The sequence below is a fragment of the Astatotilapia calliptera genome, chromosome 3 (assembly GCF_964374335.1).
Source record: "Astatotilapia calliptera chromosome 3, fAstCal68.1, whole genome shotgun sequence".
Lineage (NCBI taxonomy): Eukaryota > Metazoa > Chordata > Actinopteri > Cichliformes > Cichlidae > Astatotilapia > Astatotilapia calliptera.
Genome location: NC_137424.1, coordinates 56,290,987 through 56,311,997, shown reverse-complemented (window position 1 = coordinate 56,311,997; position 21,011 = coordinate 56,290,987). Strand labels below are relative to the sequence as shown.

General features: G+C 42.7%; 5 protein-coding genes across 5 annotated transcripts; 3 read left to right on the top strand and 2 right to left on the bottom strand.

Annotated features, from left to right (window-relative positions):
* Positions 1-9,963: 9,963 nt before the first annotated feature.
* LOC113018226 (histone H2B 1/2) lies at positions 9,964-11,017 on the top strand. The gene has a single exon (XM_026161294.2). It carries the CDS (start codon positions 10,001-10,003, stop codon positions 10,373-10,375), a length of 375 nt encoding a protein of 124 aa, XP_026017079.1. The 5' UTR covers positions 9,964-10,000; the 3' UTR covers positions 10,376-11,017.
* Positions 11,018-11,978: 961 nt separating this feature from the next.
* LOC113018201 (uncharacterized) lies at positions 11,979-13,726 on the top strand. Its single transcript, XM_026161265.2, has one exon. It carries the CDS (start codon positions 12,802-12,804, stop codon positions 13,585-13,587), a length of 786 nt encoding a protein of 261 aa, XP_026017050.2. The 5' UTR covers positions 11,979-12,801; the 3' UTR covers positions 13,588-13,726.
* A 2,099-nt stretch (positions 13,727-15,825) lies between these two features.
* LOC113018225 (histone H2A-like) lies at positions 15,826-16,609 on the bottom strand. Its single transcript, XM_026161293.2, has one exon. The coding sequence runs from the start codon at positions 16,433-16,435 to the stop codon at positions 16,049-16,051; it is 387 nt and encodes a 128-aa protein (XP_026017078.1). The 5' UTR covers positions 16,436-16,609; the 3' UTR covers positions 15,826-16,048.
* Positions 16,610-16,642: 33 nt separating this feature from the next.
* Positions 16,643-18,092, top strand: LOC113018219 (histone H3). The gene has a single exon (XM_026161287.2). The coding sequence runs from the start codon at positions 16,761-16,763 to the stop codon at positions 17,169-17,171; it is 411 nt and encodes a 136-aa protein (XP_026017072.1). The 5' UTR covers positions 16,643-16,760; the 3' UTR covers positions 17,172-18,092.
* Positions 18,093-19,578: 1,486 nt separating this feature from the next.
* LOC113018228 (histone H4) lies at positions 19,579-20,613 on the bottom strand. The gene has a single exon (XM_026161296.2). The coding sequence runs from the start codon at positions 20,611-20,613 to the stop codon at positions 20,302-20,304; it is 312 nt and encodes a 103-aa protein (XP_026017081.1). The 3' UTR covers positions 19,579-20,301.
* Positions 20,614-21,011: the final 398 nt, after the last annotated feature.

The window sequence follows — 21,011 nt, the reverse complement described above, 5'->3', positions numbered from 1 at the left end:
ACTTTCTGCACTGTGCTATCTAAAACCCACAAAAAACACCACATGCCAAAGCTGACTGTTTTCTTAGAAATTAAGAGGAATATTAATGAATTCATTTATTTATTTGTAAATGAATTCATTAATATTAATTGTAATTTTGATGTGCATTTTGAGATTATTCCAATACAGTATTAAATAAAATACATCTGTTGTCTCCTTCCCAGTGGCTTGAGAGTTGTTTTGGACTTCAGTGAAATTTACCGGTTAATAAAGTAGGAACGACTCACCAGAACCTTTAGAATGTCTAAGAACTCTAAAGAAGCGTACACAAAGCCTTTCTCTAGTTGGAGGAGGAAGGAGTGGGTTTGACTCACTGTCACTAACTCTCACTAACTCACTGCCAGACTTAATTTACAGTGTTGTTATGTTTAACCTGGTTGAGCAGGTTACACATGTATGTTAGGCTAGAGTCCTTGCTGCAGGGCCTGGTTTTGAATCTGCCTTGACTGCTTGTGTGTCATTTCCCCTTACACTCTCCCCAAACTCCTGTCTACTGTCTGCACTCTGCTATCTAAAACACAAAAAATCACCACATGTTCAAAAATCACTGCCAGCTTGATTAATAAAATATCATACGCGAGTGTATTTAGGAAACTGACCCAGAACACAGACACGGGAGAAACGAACTAAAGTTTAACAAAAAGCAAGCCTTTATTGCAGCTGATACAAAATAGGAGAATAATGCAAGATGAAACAAGGGTGAAACTAAACTGAAACCTAAACTGGGACAGAACTAAACTAACTAAACAATGACGATGGACAAGAACATGAAAATGAACAGGAACATGCAACTATGGAACTATGAACTGAACTAAAACAACCATGAACCTGAACAGAAGGAAGAACTCTGAGACTTGCTGTGACTAGACATGAAACCAAACAGAGAACCTGGCAAAGAACAGTAAGACACAGAGGTGGATCACCTAGGGAGACACAGCTGACACAAATGATCATGACACCACAAGGAGAAATAAAACTAAACACACTGAAGATGGAAACATGAGACTCTTCAAAATAAAACACGGAGGGACATGAACTAAGACAGGCAACTCGACACAAGAGACATAGAGAGGGAGACGGACACAGAGGAGAGAGACACAAGGAGAACCTACATAGATGAGGAAATAACACAACAAACAGAAGAAACTCATAAACGAGGAGACTCAATCAACTAAATCCTAACTAATGATAACAACAGAAGAACTTAATAGAATTCCAATTTAACATAAGAAATCAAAAATACAAAATAAACTCAAAATGCTGGGTCACAGACCCAGGACCCATAAGAACCCATGCAGCTAGAGCCATCTATTTGCTGTGTTCCCACTGTGACAAAGTGGAAACTCATTGTGGGCTAGCAGGAGGGACTATGCGCTTACCTGCTGCTCTCTGGCAGGTAGCTCCATGCCCTCCTGGGTTTTAATTGCACCTTAGAACACACATGCATCAACACTACAATGAGCGGGTGGAGGGAGGTTTGGAGTCTTCTCTCACCCCCATTCTCTGCGGCCTGCTGGAGCGGGGGGGGCTAGGAGGAGTTGGCCGTCCGACTGCGGTCTGGAGTGTGGGGCCTCCTTGCTCCTGCGGAGTCGGGGCGGTCTGCCTCTCCCCACCGCAGGGAAAAGGGTAACACCACCTGTAGAGTACGCTTGGGGAGTGTGATCGTGTGTACAGCGTCTCTTTATGTCTGTCTCCACGTCGGTTGAGTGTGAAGTGCATATGAGAGCATGAGGGTGGGAATGGATGTTTGTATCTGTGTGTGCCTGTATGTCTGTGTCTATATGTCAGGTTGGGTATCAGACGCCACCTCTCTGGGGACATCTCGGGCCCTCCAAGGTTTGGAGGCCTATCTCCACCCATCACCACTTCCTCTGCCGGTGGCGGACTCCCTCAGGTGTCGGTGCGTTGGTGGTTCTTTGTATCTGGGGATGGGCGTCCGGGTACACACCGGCTCACTCCTTGGCGGCCGCTTATTGGGGCTCGCTTGGGCCACTTTGGGGTGCCCCCGGCCTCTCGGCCTGGGGCTCGGTCACTCAGGCACAGCTGGCTGCCGGCGGAGCTCACGGGCGCGTCACTGCAACTCCCCCTGGCTTCTGCTCCACGGCTGCTGAATGAGCCCTCATCTGGGACTCTCCTCAGCTCTTACTGGGACAGTGGCGCGGCTGCCCCTCTGTTGGTCTTCCTTGGTCTCTTGTGTTCTGGGGGCCTCTGGATGTCTGGAGTTTTGATCTCCTCCATACCTGCTTCATACCCTGGAGGACGGGGCTGTGGCTCCCCACACTCCCTAGCAGATCATTACATGAAGGAACCTTTGGAATGCAAGCATGCTGATCCACACAGGTATGCACACAGGTGTACACACGGGTATTCACAGACGCGGACTACAGCTTTCTTGGCTGCTGCCTCAAAGCACATTGTGCGCTGTCTATCTTGCGTGCTGCACAATATCGTTTATTATTTCGTAACTATTGATATCTACTGCTAGCTAGTTTATTGTGATGGTGCTTTTTTTTTTCTTATTATGTTGCTCTTTGTTGTTTGCTTTCTCCTCTGTTTTTTTTTTCTCCATACAGGTGACCCTGGAGTTTTGTTTTTTTTTGTTTGTTTGTTTTTTTCTTTCTTCCCCCCCTTCTCACCGTCTCTTCTCCCCTTTGGTTTTCTTTCTTTCTCTCCCTCTCTTTCTTTCATTCTTTCCCCCTGTCCTATCCCACAGTCATGTCTGTCCCGTTTGTAGGAACTGAAAATAAAATAAATTCATAATTATAATAAAGGTCAATCAAATGGACCAATATGGCAAGGCCATGATGATCCACTTGGTAAAATAAATCCGCTTGACATCTTTCTTGGCCTTAAGACAACAATTCTGATGGCTAAAGATCCAAACGGGACAAAAAAAAAAGAAAAAAAAAAAGTGGAAACTCATTTACCACTTGTCCCTTAACCATATTGATAATTTATTTCTTTGTTATTTTACAGTCAGCCATAATGCTTTAATTTAGACATTGCTGGTGTAACTTTTCACACTATCCCGGGTTTTGTTTGTGGTAGCAGTAGTTACATCCATTACATACATGCATGTGTTTTAAAGCAAACGCTACTAACTACTGATGGTCCGCTTGAAGCTGACGCTCCGGTGCGTGTGTCAAAAAAATCAACACACTGCTTCAGAAGCACTGTGTCGAAGCTTGATTCGTTTGACCAGAGTCACGTGATCAGTGACGTCCGAAGCTTCATTTAGAGTGTGACTGCTTCGGTGTCTGATTCAATGGTTTATAAGGAAGCGAATCATTCGCGGGATTTGTGGAGTGTTTTGATGGTGACAGATAGCGAACCACTGATCATTCTACTGAGAGATTTGGAGCCAGCGAGGAATAGAGGAGGTTCTGTTGTGCGGGAGTATTTTGAGTAGATTTTGGTCAATCGGGTGGGTTTTCCAGCTTTGTGTTCTTGTTGTTTGCTTTTGTTTTGTGCGTGTTTATTTTATTTGACAACGGGAAAAAATCAAAATGTCAAAAATCTGTTTTTCATAATATAAATATCATCAAATAACTTTAGAAAAATTTCCACTTGATTCTTTACATGTAATGTTGTAAAAATATATATTTTATTGTTTAATTAATCTGAAAATGTTAGTCTGCCAAATGTGCAGCAATTTAATGTATTTATTCTCTTTAGCTGATAGTTTGTGGGGCCCAGGTAGACTGTATAATTGCATCTCTACCAGTTTCTCTGCACTCCAGCCTCCTCTGTGCCATGTGAGGGGATTTTCCTTAATGCAGAAGAAATTATCTCCACGAAAAGTAACAGTTTCGGCCATCGCACAGTGGAACGAATTTTCTTCTTAAATAAAAATGGAAAAGGGCTACCTTACATGCATCATGTTTTTAATTTGCAAGTTCATAAGCATTTTCCCTTTCACAATCAATTCTACCCCCAGGTCAGAAATATGTATAGGAAAGTTTCCCTAATATAATATTATTGATAAATACACCCATCTTGCGATTAATTTCATAAGTGCATGGAGGCAAGACCTCACAGCAGAAGCATACTCCATAATGTGTTGTACATTATTATATGTATATATTATATGTAACGTGGTATTTTTCAATTATTGTATTTACCAACATCAAGAAGTGAAAAGCAAAGAAAGACCACGCCATGGTGGATGTTTAAACAAGGAAAATTTGCTGGTCATAATTATTTATTAAACAAATAAACCACATTTTTTAACCCCCCAAAATACACGTTCAAAGCAACACAACGGCGGCCCAATATCATACAGAACTCCACTCTGTAGAGTGAGCAGTCATAATGAAGCAGTTGGTTTTATTTTGTGGATTCAAGCTGCTCTTCATATTTCTGGCCACCAAATGTCACCAGAGAGGACTGTGTTAAAAAGCTTCGAGTAATGAACCGTTTTTCAATACAAGCTTCAGTGCTTCAGAAAGCTTCATTTGGCCATCACTACTACTAACCATAAGGTCATTTGAATTTTCTTCTGTTCACAGGCAAATGTCTGGTAAATTGTGTTTCTTCACGTTGCTTTGGTTATACTTACCATGGTGTCCATGTTGTTTATTCAGGTCCTATATTTAAGACAGGTATATGAGAAGGGCCGCCCAGTACTTCCTGTTTATATAGGGTCATGAGGTCAATGATTGCATCATTGGGTGTAACCAAATGGAGGGTTTTTCATTTTGTATAGTATTGTTTATTTTCTTTAAAGTAGCCTTTTGAGTTATATTGTATGTGTTTTACTTTACAAACCATTTAGCTGAGTAAGTGAGTTTGTCCATTTCATGCATAATCTTATTCCTGTTCTTTGTTTAGAATTGTATTGTTTGGTCTGACCTATTTGTTTCAATGGTAGAGTCTTCAATCAACCTATTTGTTTCAATGGTAGAGTCTTCAATCATCTGCTAATGTTATTTACTTATCACCTTACTTGCTGCTTAAGTTATGTTACACTACACCCACCCCCAGTTTAAATCTGAGATAGAGTATATAGAATAGAATAAAACAGAATAAATGTGTGGGAAGACCCAAGAAGGTAGGTGTGGTAGTTTGAAATCTAGTAATGCTGGAACCTTATGCAGGAAAAGCAGGAGCAGCATTTACAGGCTATTTAGCACCAAGAATTTCTATTAAACCAGTAAAAAATATTTCCACTATGATCTAACAACAAACTAAAGTGATTTCCTTGTCTCCTTTTCAGGCTGTGGTTGAGCGTCATAGCTGAATACACGGAGTAACCTGTAACGTTTAAACATATGCATTTTAAAGCTTAAGAGATCTAATGTGGAGCTTTAAAATTAGAAATGAACAACAGTAGGTGTGTGGAGACGCCACCAAGCAGCTCGACCTTCAGCCACAATACACTGTGAGACAAACTGCACAGAAACAGTTTGTGTTTGGTTACGGAGACCCGCAGTTGTTCCGATGTTGTCGCAAAAAGAAAAAAGAAGTTCCACTTTTAGGCCCTGACTTTACCACACATCATCTCTTTTTATATGGCATCCGCTAGTGATTAATACAGGAACAGGATTTCCTTTTTATGTGTTTCTGTTTAAGCTAAAATCGGTTTAGTGTGACACGAAAAAGGTCCCCTCGAATGTTTTAAAGCAAAAGTAATGAGTCTGTTTTGTTATGTAAATGTAAGAAGTAGAAATAATAGATATATATTCTTTTTAAATGTAGAGAGTGAAAGTAAAAAATTACTCATTAAAAAACTACTCAATAAGAGTAGACATACCTCAATTGAAAATTGTACTTAAGCACAGTCACAAAGTATTTGTACTTCCACCTCTGTAAACATCTGCGCACACAGTAATGAGGCCATGGCAGATACTGAGGAAATACAGAAGAAAAATCTTACAAAGAATATATTTTTAATTTTAGCGCATGCATGTGTGCATGTCTGTATCTGCTCTCACAGTGCATCCTGCAGGCCAATGGTGACCCTCACCTGTAAGCAAAGACATGTCATTGATCAACAGTTCAACTCAAACTGTGAGCATTTATCTTCTATTTAAACTCTTTTGTTCCAGCAGTCAGGGCAGGCTCGACCTGACTGCCAGGAATGCAACTCACACCTCACTGACGGCTGAAAAACTACAAACCAACCGAAAAATGTAATTAGCTACAATCACTGCAATGGAAACAAAGAAAACTCTGCACTGTAGTTTGCTCAAAACATATGTCATGTTTTAAAATGTACACGGGTGAAGAAATGTTCTATTTTTGTCACAAGGTGGCACCATGTTACAATTCTGAAATTATTTCTTCCATTGTTGACTCATTAGACTTTGGCTGTATCCCAATTCAGGGTCTGCACCCTTGAAGGCAGGGGGTTGAAAATGATGTGCCGAGGTAATAATAAAATGCAAAGATTGGTGACAGTGTTTATAAGGCAGCAGATAAAAAAAATTAAAAAAAAAACTGTGGGAAATAAACTAGGCTCTGCCAGTGAATCAGTCTTTGCGTCTCTTCCATCTCCTCATCTCATCTATCACTCTCCTGTCCGTCTGTCCGAAAAAGGCACAATTTGCTGTTGCGTTAATTTAGTATTTAACTATCCACACTTGAAAACTCTTGCACCTGACCCATAATAAAGCAATGATAAAAATACGTTATTAAAATAAAACATTACAATTGTGTTTATTATTGTTTTTATACTTGAATACCTCTGCAATGCAACAACTGGTATGTGTGTTATTGTTGCCTGTGGTCTTTTTAATCCAGCTGGTGAGGGATCCGCTGCCTTTAGCAGCCTCACACAGCTCCTTTTGTCACTGTATCCTCTTCTTGTCCTTACAGACCAGCACTACTTGTGCAGTTAATAAAAGGACAGGTAATGTTTTGTCACACTGTTAAGAAAGCTAATTGACAGGTGTGCAAATATGCATTGTGGCATAAAGAAGGTGATGGAGTGCAATGGCGTAGTTCACTTTAGTCCAGCTCAGTATGTAAGGGTCTGATAACGGGAAGGGATGTTTCTTCAGACAGTGAGGCTGAATCTGAATATATATACAGCGGGGAAAATAAGTATTTGACACATCAGCATTTTTATCAGTAAGGGGATTTCCAAGTGGACCATTGACACAACATTTCCACCAGATGTTGCCATCAAGCCAAATATTGACGTCATACAAACAAATCAGAACATATAAGTATACAAGTTAAACCACAATAAATAAAGTGAAATGACACAGGGAATAAGTATTGAATACATGGAGATAACAAGGGGCAAAATGACATAGAAAGCTAGGAGATCACCTGAAATCTGTCAGTATTGATAGAGAAATCCTGTCCCCTATCAGTACTAATTGATATCAGCTGCTTTAGTCCTAATTGATGGCCTATAAAGGCTCCTCATTACCCAGAAGGCACACAGGAAAGACTTCATGATGGGTAAAAGCAAAGAACTCTCTCAAGATCTTCGTAAGCTTATCGTTGAAAAGCATTTTGATGGGAATGGTTATAGGTGCATTTCCAGAATGCTGAATGTTCCTGTGAGCACTGTGGGGGCCATTATCCGGAAATGGAAAGTGCATCAGTTCACCATAAACCTGCCACGATCAGGTGCTCCACGCAAGATCCCTGTCCGAGGAGTCCAAAGAATAATCAGGAGGGTTCTCCAAGAGCCAAGAACCACTCGGACAGAACTTCAGGAAGACCTTGCATCAGCAGGTACTGTTGTTTCAAAGAAAACTATAAGCAATGCACTGAACCGCCATGGCATCCATGCACGCTCACCACGCAAGACTCCATTGCTGAACAAAAAGCATGTCAAGGCTCGGTTAAAATTTGCGCAACAGCATTTGGAGAAGCCTGTGGATTATTGGACGACTATAGTATGGTCAGATGAAAGCAAAATTGAACTTTTTGGCAGTCATTCTACACACCATGTTTGGAGAAGAAATGGCACTGCTCACCACCCCAAAAACACCATACCAACAGTCAAGTTTGGGGGTGGAAGCATCATGGTTTGGGGCTGCTTTTCAGCAAGGGGTACTGGCAGACTTCATATTATTGAAGGCAGGATGAATGGAGAGATGTACCGGGACATTCTGGATAAAAATCTGCTGCCATCTACCAGGAAGCTAAAAATGAAAAGAGGTTGGACATTTCAGCAAGACAATGATCCCAAACACAAGGCCAAGGAAACAATGAAGTGGTTTCAAAGAAAGAAAATCAAGTTGCTTGAATGGCCCAGTCAATCACCTGACCTAAATCCCATAGAAAATCTATGGAGAGAACTGAAGATTAAAGTTCATAAAAGAGGCCCAAGGAACCTTCAAGATTTAAAGACCGTTTGTGTGGAAGAATGGGCCAGAATCACTCCTGAGCAATGCAGACGACTGGTCTATCCATACAAGAGGCGTCTAGAAGCTGTAATCACCAACAAAGGCTTTTCTACAAAGTATTGAATAAAGTGTGTTCAATACTTATTCCCTGTGTCATTTCACTTTATTTATTGTGGTTTAACTTGTATACTTATATGTTCTGATTTGATTGTATGACTTCAATATTTGGCTTGATGGCAACATCTGGTGGAAATGTTGTGTCAATAGTCCACTTGGAAATCCCCTTACTGATAAAAATGCTGATGTGTCAAATACTTATTTTCCCCGCTGTAATATAATTTGGGAAAATTTTTAATAACAGTCAGTCTATGACTTAAGCAGCGTGGTTTTCAAAAGCAGGCCTCACAGCTGCTGATAATCACACCTAAACATCATGAAAATAGCGATGCAACAAAAAATGGTTCTTTGTGCCAAGATAATTGCATCTCATACACAACAAAAACTACACCATCACAATAAGAACAACAATGAATTCCCTCTCCAATATGCATGCAGTAATAAATAGCTTGACCACAGCACTTTTTGTGTTGCAGACTTTATTTTATCTGAAAATTCCACGACAAAGGATTGTGCAAGTTACCTCAGTTTCTAAATCAGATGGACTTCTAGGCTTGACAAACATCAGGATGACGTTGACAACTCCATTAGCCAGCGTTCGCATGAAGGCAGGACCCAAAAGCAGACTGAATAAACTGAATGAAACTATACACACACAATACTGTATTTATCACAGAAGTGATCGGGCAGAATCCAGAGAAATGGGAAAATCCAGAGACCCTGAGAGTATGAGGAAGAAAAGCCCATAAAAACAAAAAATCACGAGCAGCCCACTGGGCAAATGCCCGATGGCCAGCTCAGCCCTGCATCACAATATGAACCACATCAAATTACAACGAAAAAAATATTTTAACTGCTGGAAGCAAATATTAATCTTTTTTATACATAAACCATTTCGGTAACACTTACACACACTCGGCTACTAAATGAATGTGTTGTCACACCATAACTATTTCGTTGTTGTGAAAGTGTTGCCAGCATTAACTAATCTAACGGTCATCTACCAATCTAATTCAAGGGTCATGTCTGTGTTCTCCCACAGAAAATGATCCTACACGAACAACATGCTGCTTCAGACACTGATCCTCCCGGTGGAAGTGCACCTTCTTTTTCCTCCTTTTTAAGATTTTTAATGTTAGTTTAAATTCAAAATCAACGGCTAAAAAAATATATGAACACCAGATAATTAAAAAAGTGAATGGTTCAGTCTCACGTGTGCAGTAGTGAGACATTGAACTTAACTAAAACTGTGCAGAGCCAAAGCGATGTGCTTAGTTGGAAATACATGTACTGCTCATTTAGAACAAATGACTGTCTCAGCAAACGAGGACACAATCACACAGCCCACTGTCTTTGTTAGATGCGCGCCTGTTTCAGCACAGTTCACAAACTCCCTCCATCACAACGTCCGGCCCACTGTGCGGCTCCACCAATGAGATCCGAGGGCCCGCGCAGGGGAATTAGCATACCGCCTGTATAAAAAGCGCTGCTCTCAGCCACGGAGCTCATTCGTTACTGCAGAGTATCGAGGAGAGAAAATGCCTGAACCTGCGAAGTCGGCGCCCAAGAAGGGCTCTAAGAAAGCCGTGACCAAGACCGCCGGCAAGGGCGGCAAGAAGAAGAGAAAGACCAGGAAGGAGAGCTACGCCATCTACGTGTACAAGGTGCTGAAGCAGGTCCACCCCGACACCGGGATCTCCTCAAAGGCCATGAGCATCATGAACTCGTTTGTCAACGACATCTTCGAGCGCATCGCAGCCGAGGCATCTCGCCTGGCCCATTACAACAAGCGCTCCACCATCACTTCCAGGGAGATCCAGACCGCAGTGCGCCTCCTACTCCCCGGTGAGCTGGCCAAGCACGCAGTGTCTGAGGGCACCAAGGCTGTGACAAAGTACACGAGCTCCAAATAAACTGGCATCAGACGCCAACACAACGGCTCTTTTCAGAGCCACACACTTTAAACTGACGAGCATAATTCCCTGTCACACTCGCTAGTTAATATGTCGCCAAATGCTTGAATCGCGGATATGGACCTTTGTGTCACTGGGTGGTATTAATCTGTTGCATTGACCGTGACGACTAAAATGTTTTGCAGTTTTCAGATTGTGGAAAGACAAACTAGCTACAAACAGAATTAATGCGACTTTGTATTTGACACTTGTGTTACAGTTCCAAGCACACTTTCTCTATTGTTCCTGATATGCAAAATTGAGTAATGACAGTGGCAGAGAAAAGGACATTAAAGAAACTGATGGACATAATGGACAATGCCAGACATCCTCTGCACACGGCCATTAACAACCAGAAGAGTCTGTTCAGTGACAGGTTGCTTCTCCCCAAGACAAGAACTAACAGACTTAAAAACTCCTTTGTCCCACACGCCATCAGACTGTTTAACTCCTCTCTGGAGGGGAGAGGGAGGGGAAACAGGAGGACAAAGGAGGGGGGAACAACTAAGCTGTAGTGCCTCTTCACCTCACTGTACAATACCTTGTGCAATACTTTTTGTAAATAGTCAACAGTGCAATAGACTCAATACTTGAAATGTGCAATTCACTTGTATTTTTATTTTTTATTCCTATTTATTCTATTTATCCCCTTTGTATATTTTATTTATATTTGTTTCTGTATTTGTGTGTGTGTATGTATATATGTGTATGTATATGTATGTATGTGTGTGTGTATATGTGTGTGTGTGTGTGTGTGTATATGTGTATGTGTGTGTGTGTGTGTATATATCTATATATATATCAATTCTGTAACTGTAACTTCGGTCGTTGCTGTGCTTTTTTTGGAAATCGAATTTCCCAGAGGAACCCACCCGAGAGATTAATAAAGTTCTATCTTATCTTATCTTAATTACACTGAAATGCTGTGGCACAGAAAACTTGTTAACATTGATGTTGCAGCTTTCTATTGCACGGTCTATCGTTTTAATCGTCTGTATTTGTTTTGTTGCAGTTTCTCCATACGTGCAATTTTTGTGGTCCTGTTTCAGTTACATGCAGCATCATGCTCTCGCTTCACTGTGTACTGTACTGCACGTGGTGGAAATGACAAACCCACCTGACTTGATGATGTGCACTTTAACTTTATAAACACACAACTAGACTATGATACATAAAGGGTGGTTTGGACTATTGGAACGCCAAAATTGGCTAATTTGGTGCCAAAATGTATACTAAAAAAGGCATGAATTAGTATCGTTACTTAATACACTTTTTGTGGTGTGTGGGGTTTTGTTGGATGGATGGATGACATCTTTAGCATTTGCCTGTACTTCCTATGCCACAGGCAGGCTCTGCTGTGTCCTTCAAGCTTTCCTAGATATGTCCGAAGAGGAATTTCCATCAAAGCAATCTTCAATCTAACTGCTGTTAAGCATGTTACTTGTCTTGGACAGAAAATTGTGGTTACACATTTTTCAGTAGGTGGAAGAATCACAGAATCCTCCAGAAAGAAGAGCAGAGATATACTGGGCATAACTAAAGACACTAGATTAAACTGAGGTCGCTATCCAGGACATGAGATGAGCTTTATTAGTCCCACAGCTGAGAAATTCACCAACATGGGCAGAGCAGGATAAAATAAACAATTACAACAATATTACTATGAATAAAATGATTAAATATGTTTGACTAGTAGAGTCAACAAGTCAAGGTTTAACAGGGAGATAAGATGGATGTTTTTAGCAGGTATTGAGTATTACACATTGAGATACGCAGTGATCAGTTTGTGGATGTGTGTAGTCACGTGTTCATTCACTGCTGTTGTTTATTGTAGAGTCAGTAACTGTAGAAGGAAACTGAGTCAATGCAGACTAAGAGATCAGAGCCAAAGTGTGGAAGCGAGCTGCTGTAAGGTCACTAATGAAGCTTCTGATGTACAACAATGTGAGTGAAACTGTGCTTTGGTTAGAAGCGAGCAGCTGTCACACAAGTCTCGCTGCTCCGTGGGCCTCCAGCAGCATCGGTGTGTTTGCTGGGAGCTCGCAGCGTCACTTTGTCCCACAGCTGCGCTCACCAGATGCTGCTTTTAACTCTGAGTGTGTGAACAAACATGTGTATCAGCTGGAAAAGGCTTTTTACGGAGCTCTGCTGCGGCTCCACCGGTTTTAGCAGAGAGAAGAGTCCCAAGAAGCCGCCGAGCAGCGCTGAGCTCCGCACCGAGTCACTGAGCTTTGGGAGCTCCACGAACCGAGAGCAGAGAGCACGAGAGCCCGACACGAGGCCTGCACGAGGAGACACAAGCCCGCTGTGGACGGCTCCACTGTCGACCTGCAGTGCTGCTCACACACTCACTTTAAGCTCTTTGATCCCGAGACACGAAACACAAAATGAAGCATTGCGAGGCACGCGCGAGAGCTGCGCGCGCTGCCTTCACTCTCAACGGTTCTCATGATGCGTTTAAGTGCAGCGTGGCGCTTCCGACTTGCCATCACTGTACCGTGAATCTCGATCAGACGCGAAAGAGGAAAATGTCCGAGGAAGCTCCCGCACCTGCTGTCGTCCCGGCCAAGGCGGCCAAGAAGAAGAAGACGATGGCTTCTAAGCCCAAGAAGGTCGGCCCCAGCGTGGGCGAGCTGATTGTGAAAACCGTGGCCGCTTCCAAGGAGCGCAGCGGCGTGTCCGCAGCCGCGCTCAAGAAGGCTCTGGCTGCCGGAGGCTACGATGTGGACAAGAACAAGGCCCGCGTCAAGACCGCCATCAAGAGCCTGGTAGCGAAGGGCACTTTGGTGCAGACCAAGGGCGCCGGGGCCTCCGGATCCTTCAAGATGAACAAGAAGGTTACTGAGAGCAAAGCCAAGAAGCCCGCGAAGAAAGCCGCTCCTAAAGCCAAGAAGCCCGCCGCGGCCAAAGCCAAGAAACCGGCAGCAGCAGCTGCCAAGAAGTCGCCCAAGAAGGCAGCAGCAGCAGCTAAGAAGCCCGCAGCCGCTAAGAAGTCGCCCAAGAAGGCCAAGAAGCCCGCAGCGGCGGCCAAGAAAGCGCCCAAAAGCCCCAAGAAAGCAGCAAAGACCCCCAAGAAGGTCCTCAAGAAGGCTCCCGCAACAAAGAAATCCCCCGCCAAGAAGGCCGCCAAGCCCAAAGTCAAGAAGGCGGCCACAGCAGCCAAGAAGAAGTGAGCTGACACCGCTCTCACACTCAACAACGGCTCTTCTCAGAGCCACCACAGCAACACACAAGAGCTCCTTCCTCTCACTCACTCACCACTCTGTCATTCACAATAATGTCCATGTTATTAAAACACTTTTTTCCCCCTCATTTGTCCTCATTACAATTACAACTTGGATTACTATCATGGTGCACATTAGTGCTGTCTAAGCAAGTCTACAACTACAAGAATACAAATATTAACAACTCAACATTTACAATCACACCTTCATAGTACAGACACTTGCCATTTTTCTATGAGACACTATCATGCAAGAAATACACCTTTAAAAGTTTCACCTACATTTTTAGAGTATTTTATTAAAAAAACATCAATTGTGACTGAAAATATTACATTTATAGATGCATGTTATTATATCTATCTATCTATCTATCTATAGATATATATATATATATATATATATATATATATAGATAGATAGATCGATCTATAGATATATATATATATATATATATATGAGATATGTGTCACTTCTACTTTTGTTTTTTGAAAGCCTACACTGGCTGTTGTACTGTATATTTTAATGATAACTAATAATATAATATTATCCAGGCAAAATGCTCTAATCTACAACCTTACCTCGCTAAATCTAGGCCAGTTGAACTGACATTCGGTCATTTCAAGGACACATAATTCCAAGCTGAACTCATACAGCTATTTATTTTACCATGTATTAATTTCATTACTCATTTTATAACCATTTTGATTCATGTACATTTGAACTAATGGAATTCTGTAGCATTAAGGGTGCAGGAAAATCCGTTATTTTAAAATATAGCCTTGAGGTTTACTTCTTGACCTCACCCATTCTTTGGATATCCCAGCTGAAGAAGAGTCCGGGGCTGCCCTGTGTCCCCCTCCACAGCAGTTTTCCACTAATTCTATTGTTCAGTCTGGGGGGGCTGTCCTCTAACCAGACTAGTAACTGTGGCTTCTTGTTCTTGGCTGAGGCAGCTTTCACTCACTTTATAACAGGCAGACCCCCACTGTCAATGCATTTTTCATACTATACAGTTACACACCAAAGTTTATAGCTGAACCAACTGATTTGGCACGTCAGAGGTCAGCAACTTAATGTCATTCTTGGGAGCTTTAAGGTCGCATGAAATGCTTTGAGAACACAAATCCACTATTGTCCTTAAAACAGGGGTTGACAAAGACATTCTAACAAAAGCCACACTTAGGAATCATTTCCTGTTCTTCTGATCACCAGCTGCCCCCTATTATCCAAGCAAACTCTATTGTAATAGTTTTATTCTACTCACAATAGACACAAAACCCTAAGCGTAGATGTAAGTGACTTGACAAAATGTCCCAAATTCAGCAGCAGTGCTGAACACGTCGCAAACAGCTGCACATTTTCCTCCCTCTGTAGCAAAGAACTCCACCTGTCCCTCTCCACCTCACGTTGTTATATTTTCCTGTGTTTAACAAGGTTTGAACTGCGTGTTGTCTGTTTCCATGAGCTTAGAAACTGTTTTAATTATAAAGCGAACCACGATGAGTGTCCACAGTCAGTTATGAAGCTAATAATTAGTGACATCCAATTTACTCTTTGTAGCTCTCTTCACGACAACACAGACACAGGTCGGTTCTTTGAAACGGGCGTTTATTACTTGGGCCTTCTCTCCTCAGCTTCACCATCACCAGTACGCCGATACGCCGTGAGAACTGGTCACGAGCGAACAGTACAAACCAATTAGCAACTTTACAGTACACATATTAAGTCCAAACACAAATAAAAAAAAACATTTCTCAAATGACAAATACCTCGTTGGCTGCTTGTCCAGAAAAGAGGTCCTTAAGTCCTTGTATTGCCCTTTCTTTTAGTAAACCTTTAGCTTAAATCGCTTCATGAGAGACATCTGCTCCCTCGCAGTCCATGAAAGGTCTCGTGTGCTCTCGTTAAGGGTATTCTCACGAGACACTAGCTCTCACCTTACACATGTACATTTCAAATAAAGACATTTCAACGCAAACTATATATATTCATGAAATTATGTAACTTATTATAAATCAGTCATCGACATCATGAAATCAACACATAACATTTTAACAGCATTTACACTCTTAATTAGTAAGATGAGCAATGAGGTGAATATGACCCCACACCACAGGAGGCAGAGCTTTTTGCTTTAGCTTTATATCAAGACCTAAAGTAAGTTTCATTGACAAAAACACACAGAGCTTTGGAGTTAATGAAAGTAGTTTTTCTTTGAAAGTGGATTTCAGTCCCCGACTCTGTAAGATGACATGAATAAATGTACATTTCAAAGTAAATCAAGATGCATAATCTACATTTCCCAATACACAACTTGTTACAGAGTAAGAGCAAGAAGGATGTTTGCTCAGAGAGAAGTGTGTGGCTCTTAAAAGAGCCTTTGTTGTTGGTGAAGCCGAGCGCTTTGCGTTTACTTGGCCTTGGCGGGCTTCTCGGTCTTCTTGGGCAGCAGCACAGCCTGGATGTTGGGCAGCACACCACCCTGAGCGATGGTGACTCCCCCCAGGAGCTTGTTGAGCTCCTCGTCGTTGCGCACAGCCAGCTGCAGGTGACGTGGGATGATACGAGTCTTCTTGTTGTCGCGGGCTGCGTTGCCTGCCAGCTCCAGGATCTCAGCGGTCAGGTACTCGAGCACAGCTGCCAGGTAAACGGGGGCGCCGGCTCCTACACGCTCGGCATAGTTGCCTTTGCGCAGCAGTCTGTGGACACGACCCACGGGGAACTGAAGCCCGGCACGGGATGAGCGGGTCTTGGCCTTAGCTCTGGCTTTGCCTCCGGTCTTTCCGCGCCCACTCATTTTGACAGGTTCTTTTCTTCGTAGTATCGAGACTGAGAGAAAATGTGGTCCGATCAGCTCAAAGCCTCGCTTATATTTCCGCAGAGCGCGCGCAGCTTCGTCACGCACCAATCGCAGAGAGGCTTGCGGCAGCGCGCAACATCAATGCACTTTTCTCCAATGAGCAGCACACACCGAGGCGGGGCGATGCTCCACGTGGAGCCCGTCACCAATCACGAGCCGGAGCGGCACCGCGTCACAGCCAGTCACACACTTTAAGAGCAGCGAGTCTCCTCTGTTCGCTACATTTTCTGCTCGTATCACAAGAAAAGAAAAGTGAGGAAGAATGGCACGAACCAAGCAGACTGCTCGCAAGTCTACTGGCGGCAAAGCCCCCAGAAAGCAGCTGGCCACCAAGGCCGCTCGTAAGAGCGCCCCGGCCACCGGAGGCGTCAAGAAGCCTCACCGTTATAGGCCCGGTACCGTGGCTCTGCGCGAGATCCGCCGTTACCAGAAATCCACCGAGCTGCTGATCCGCAAGCTGCCCTTCCAGCGTCTGGTCCGCGAGATCGCTCAGGACTTCAAGACCGACCTGCGCTTCCAGAGCTCTGCAGTCATGGCTCTGCAGGAGGCCAGCGAGGCTTACCTGGTCGGACTCTTCGAGGACACCAACCTGTGCGCCATCCACGCCAAAAGGGTCACCATCATGCCCAAAGACATCCAGCTGGCTCGCCGCATCCGCGGAGAGAGAGCTTAAGCTGCACGCTCTCCTACAAACAACGGCTCTTTTCAGAGCCACCTCACTCACACCAAGAGCTCGCTCCTTTATTCTTTTTATTAGTATTCTTTTTATAACACAAGTTTTATGCTCACTTCAATCTTAATGCTGTTTCTATACCAGAAATTACAGTTTGCATCAACGTGGAATTCACTGACTTTATTTTCACAATTGCCTCACTATGGCCAATGTCATTGGCTGGGCCTTTCACGGACCTGTTTACGTCTTCATGCATTCTCAGTCATCCAGGAAAGTAAATCTCCAAAAAGTTGATTCTGTTCATAGATGTAAAACAAATATGCCAGCAGTTTATCTCACTTAACGAGAGGAGCAGGCATGTGTGTGTGGCCCCTTCACATAGTGGACAGTGAGTTGTTGTGTGGGGCATGTAGTCCATGTCTTTTGCTGTAACAGTAGTTCATGTTGAGAATAAAACATCCCAGCTCACTAACTTGATCGGGGCAATAGTGCCTAAAATGTTGCATCATGTTGCCGAGAGATCTTTTACTTTGTGGTCATCTTAGATGGACAAAAACCACCAGGTCATTCAGTGTTCCCTTAGTGCTAATGCATATAAGAGATGTTTGTGTACTATAACTGAAGTAATGTTAAGTCCTTAAAGTCATATTCTTTTATTATCATGACTGTATTTGAAGCTTCCTTTTTTTTGGTATGATACCTGATTGATATGGAATATGGCTGAAGTAAACAAAAGTCTAAAATACTTACTCAGTCATTTGTTTAATGGTAATTTAACATTAAGTAATTCACATATAAAACTATGAATTGTAATTTTAAATGGTTTAAAAGCATGAAGAATAGCATATGTAGGCAAGTATATTTCTCCTCTTTTTTAAAAAAAATAAAATAAATAATAATAATCAAGAAACAAAGACAAAAGCAGGGCAGGGTTTGGAGGTTGAATCATCCATCCCCACCAATGCCAAAACCAAATCTAAGCCCTTGTCAGGATCATCCCCCACCACCTGCAGCTGGCCGTCCACAACGACGAAGAGCTGAACAAGCTGCTGGGCCGACAACATCCAGGCCAAGAAGAATGAGAAAGCTGAATAAAATCCAGCCACTTTCCTCAACCAACTAACAGCTCTTGTAAGAGCCACTCACCTCTGAGAGTACACTTGGTTAAAGTAATGACACTAAATCTTTAATCCATAGGTGTCAAACTCATGTTCACACTAGAACTGAAGTGGGACAGCCCTGTTAGTCTATCAGTATGTGCAACACATTTAGTTGTTTTAGTACATGAATAAAAATCTGAAATCTGTGAAGTTATTACCCAGACTTTTCTTTTTAAAAACTTGCTTTGAAACCAGAGATCTGTGTCGTAAGTGCATAAGATAAGATGACCTTGATTAGTCCCACAGGTGGGAAATTTGTTTCGTTACAGCAAAAGTGCAAAGTTATGTAGCGGAAATTAGAAAACACTGGTATGCAATAGAATACAAATGCTATATACAACTGAGTAAGAAAATAGAAAAGTACAACTTTGTCAGAAAAAAAAGAATTGCACATATAGCAGTCTTATTGCACTTGTGTGGATGTGTGTGTTTGATCAGCTGCAAGTCTTTGTTGTAGAGTCTGACAGCAGTGGGGAGGAAAGACCTGAGTAATCTCTCTGTCCCACATCGTGGGTGCTGCAGCCTGCCACTAAAGGAGCTGCTCAGTGCTGTCAGAGTTTATGCTGTCAGAAGCATAAACATTGTCTCATTGTTTGTTCCTTAAAGTACTTGCATTAAAACTTAAAAACAAGACAGCTGAACAGATTAAAGAGGTTCAGACTTATAATTGTAAATCACTACAAACTCTCATTTAGGTCTAAGATTCATTTAGACCGAAAGCGAACCACAGCTGTGAGCTACATGCAAACACTAGTGGTGTGGTGTATTTTCTGTCATTCTGATCCACTCCTTCAAAGGAGCTTTTTTTAAATTATTATTATTATTTATACCTGGACGCACGTCAACTAAATGTAGACAACCTGGCAAACTTCTTGTTTGCGATGTGGGTCGTTTCATCACAGATCATTTACAGTTGCCTTTGATACTTTGTTTGCAGTTTAAACAGACATGTTGCATTTCAAGTGCATAAAATCTGCGTACTAAAACATATGTTAGACAATGTTGCTTGTATGAAGGTTATGTCAGGATTGTGAGAGTGAGTAAGCCTTTCAGAAAGGAGATCACATCAAAACTGTTATATTGATATGATTGGTGAAGATGATATTTCAGGCACACATCAGGAAGAGGTTTAAGAAGCTTCATTGGGTTTCAGCCACTCATGTCCACCTTTTTACTAGATCAAAGGTGGGTTAGTTACCTAAAAAAAAAAAAAAAAATTAAAAAAAAAGAATCTACTAAGCAAGCACTTCTGTTTCAAGCAGATTTATGGCAGGAAGACATTTACAAATAAACTGATGAATAAGTGAAATTTATTATTTTTCTTTTGTTTGGTCTATGACTGTTCAGTGAGTATTAATAAACAGTGGTATTGAATAGGCCTGTAACCTGTGAAGTTCAGTTTGTGGTCATGACAGTTATTGTAACGTTGTGGAGAAAAGCACGCATTACAGCTGAATCTTATAGCAAAACGGAGAGTCAATATAATCTTGTAGCGTCCCTCGACAGACGATCAGCGTTCCGGTTACCGGTGTTTATTCAGAATAGTAACACGGGCTACTGTGGGCCGTAGCCAACGCCAACACAACGGGGAAAGTGCGCTCTACAGCAACAGCACAACCCCCGACACTCTTCTGTCTTCCGCCACACACAAACCACTCTAATCCCCGCCCCCGAACACTGTCAGCCAACCACACACCTGCTCTCCTCCAGACTGTCATTGGTAGCTGATGTGATTGACAGGCTAACCGGCCTCTCGACTACTGCACATTCAAGGACACTCGGTAAATCGCCATGCTGCGGATGTGGTCCAACTATGAACACAATACACTGATAACACAACAGTCAACGGACTTGTAACCCAGTCAGTTACAATATGTAGGCAATGTCAGTCTGTCATAAGGGAACAAAACTCTCAAAGTGAAAGTGGGTGGCTCTTAAAAGAGCCGTTTGATGGATTAGGGCGAATGAGTTTAACCGCCGAAGCCGTACAGAGTGCGGCCCTGCCTCTTCAGAGCGTACACCACATCCATGGCGGTCACAGTCTTCCTCTTGGCGTGCTCAGTGTAGGTGACGGCATCACGGATGACGTTCTCCAGGAACACCTTGAGCACACCACGAGTCTCCTCGTAGATCAGGCCGGAGATACGCTTCACTCCGCCACGGCGAGCCAGACGACGGATAGCGGGTTTGGTGATGCCCTGGATGTTATCACGGAGAACTTTACGGTGACGCTTGGCGCCTCCCTTGCCGAGTCCTTTGCCACCCTTGCCCCGTCCACTCATGGTTACAGTTTCTTCTTTGAACAAACAAAGTCGAATGAAGTTCAATCCCACGGAGCCGTCTTATTATGTGTGCTCAGCGGACGTAAAAGGAAACAGACGGTGCGAGGCTCGCTGGACGACTCGAAGCTCAGTGGCTCCGCCCACTCCTCTCTTCTCTAAATGTGGAAATGTTGTCTTTTGTTAATGACAAATCAAATCAAACCGAATGGAGGCTCACAACAAATCGCACCCACAATGTCATGTCAGTGTTTTTCGAAATCTACAAGTGTATTTACTTGTGTACAGTAAACTGCGATGGAGACAACCAGTGCCACTCCACCCCCAATGAAGCCTCTTAAACCTCTTCCTGATGTGTGCCTGAAATATCATCTTCAACTCTCAAAATCCTGACATAACCT

Coding starts and splice junctions, on each gene's coding strand:
- LOC113018226 (XM_026161294.2), top strand. CDS start 10,001: ATGCCTGAACCTGCGAAGTCGGCGCCCAAGAAGGGCTCTAAGAAAGCC.
- LOC113018201 (XM_026161265.2), top strand. CDS start 12,802: ATGAAGCATTGCGAGGCACGCGCGAGAGCTGCGCGCGCTGCCTTCACT.
- LOC113018225 (XM_026161293.2), bottom strand. CDS start 16,435: ATGAGTGGGCGCGGAAAGACCGGAGGCAAAGCCAGAGCTAAGGCCAAG.
- LOC113018219 (XM_026161287.2), top strand. CDS start 16,761: ATGGCACGAACCAAGCAGACTGCTCGCAAGTCTACTGGCGGCAAAGCC.
- LOC113018228 (XM_026161296.2), bottom strand. CDS start 20,613: ATGAGTGGACGGGGCAAGGGTGGCAAAGGACTCGGCAAGGGAGGCGCC.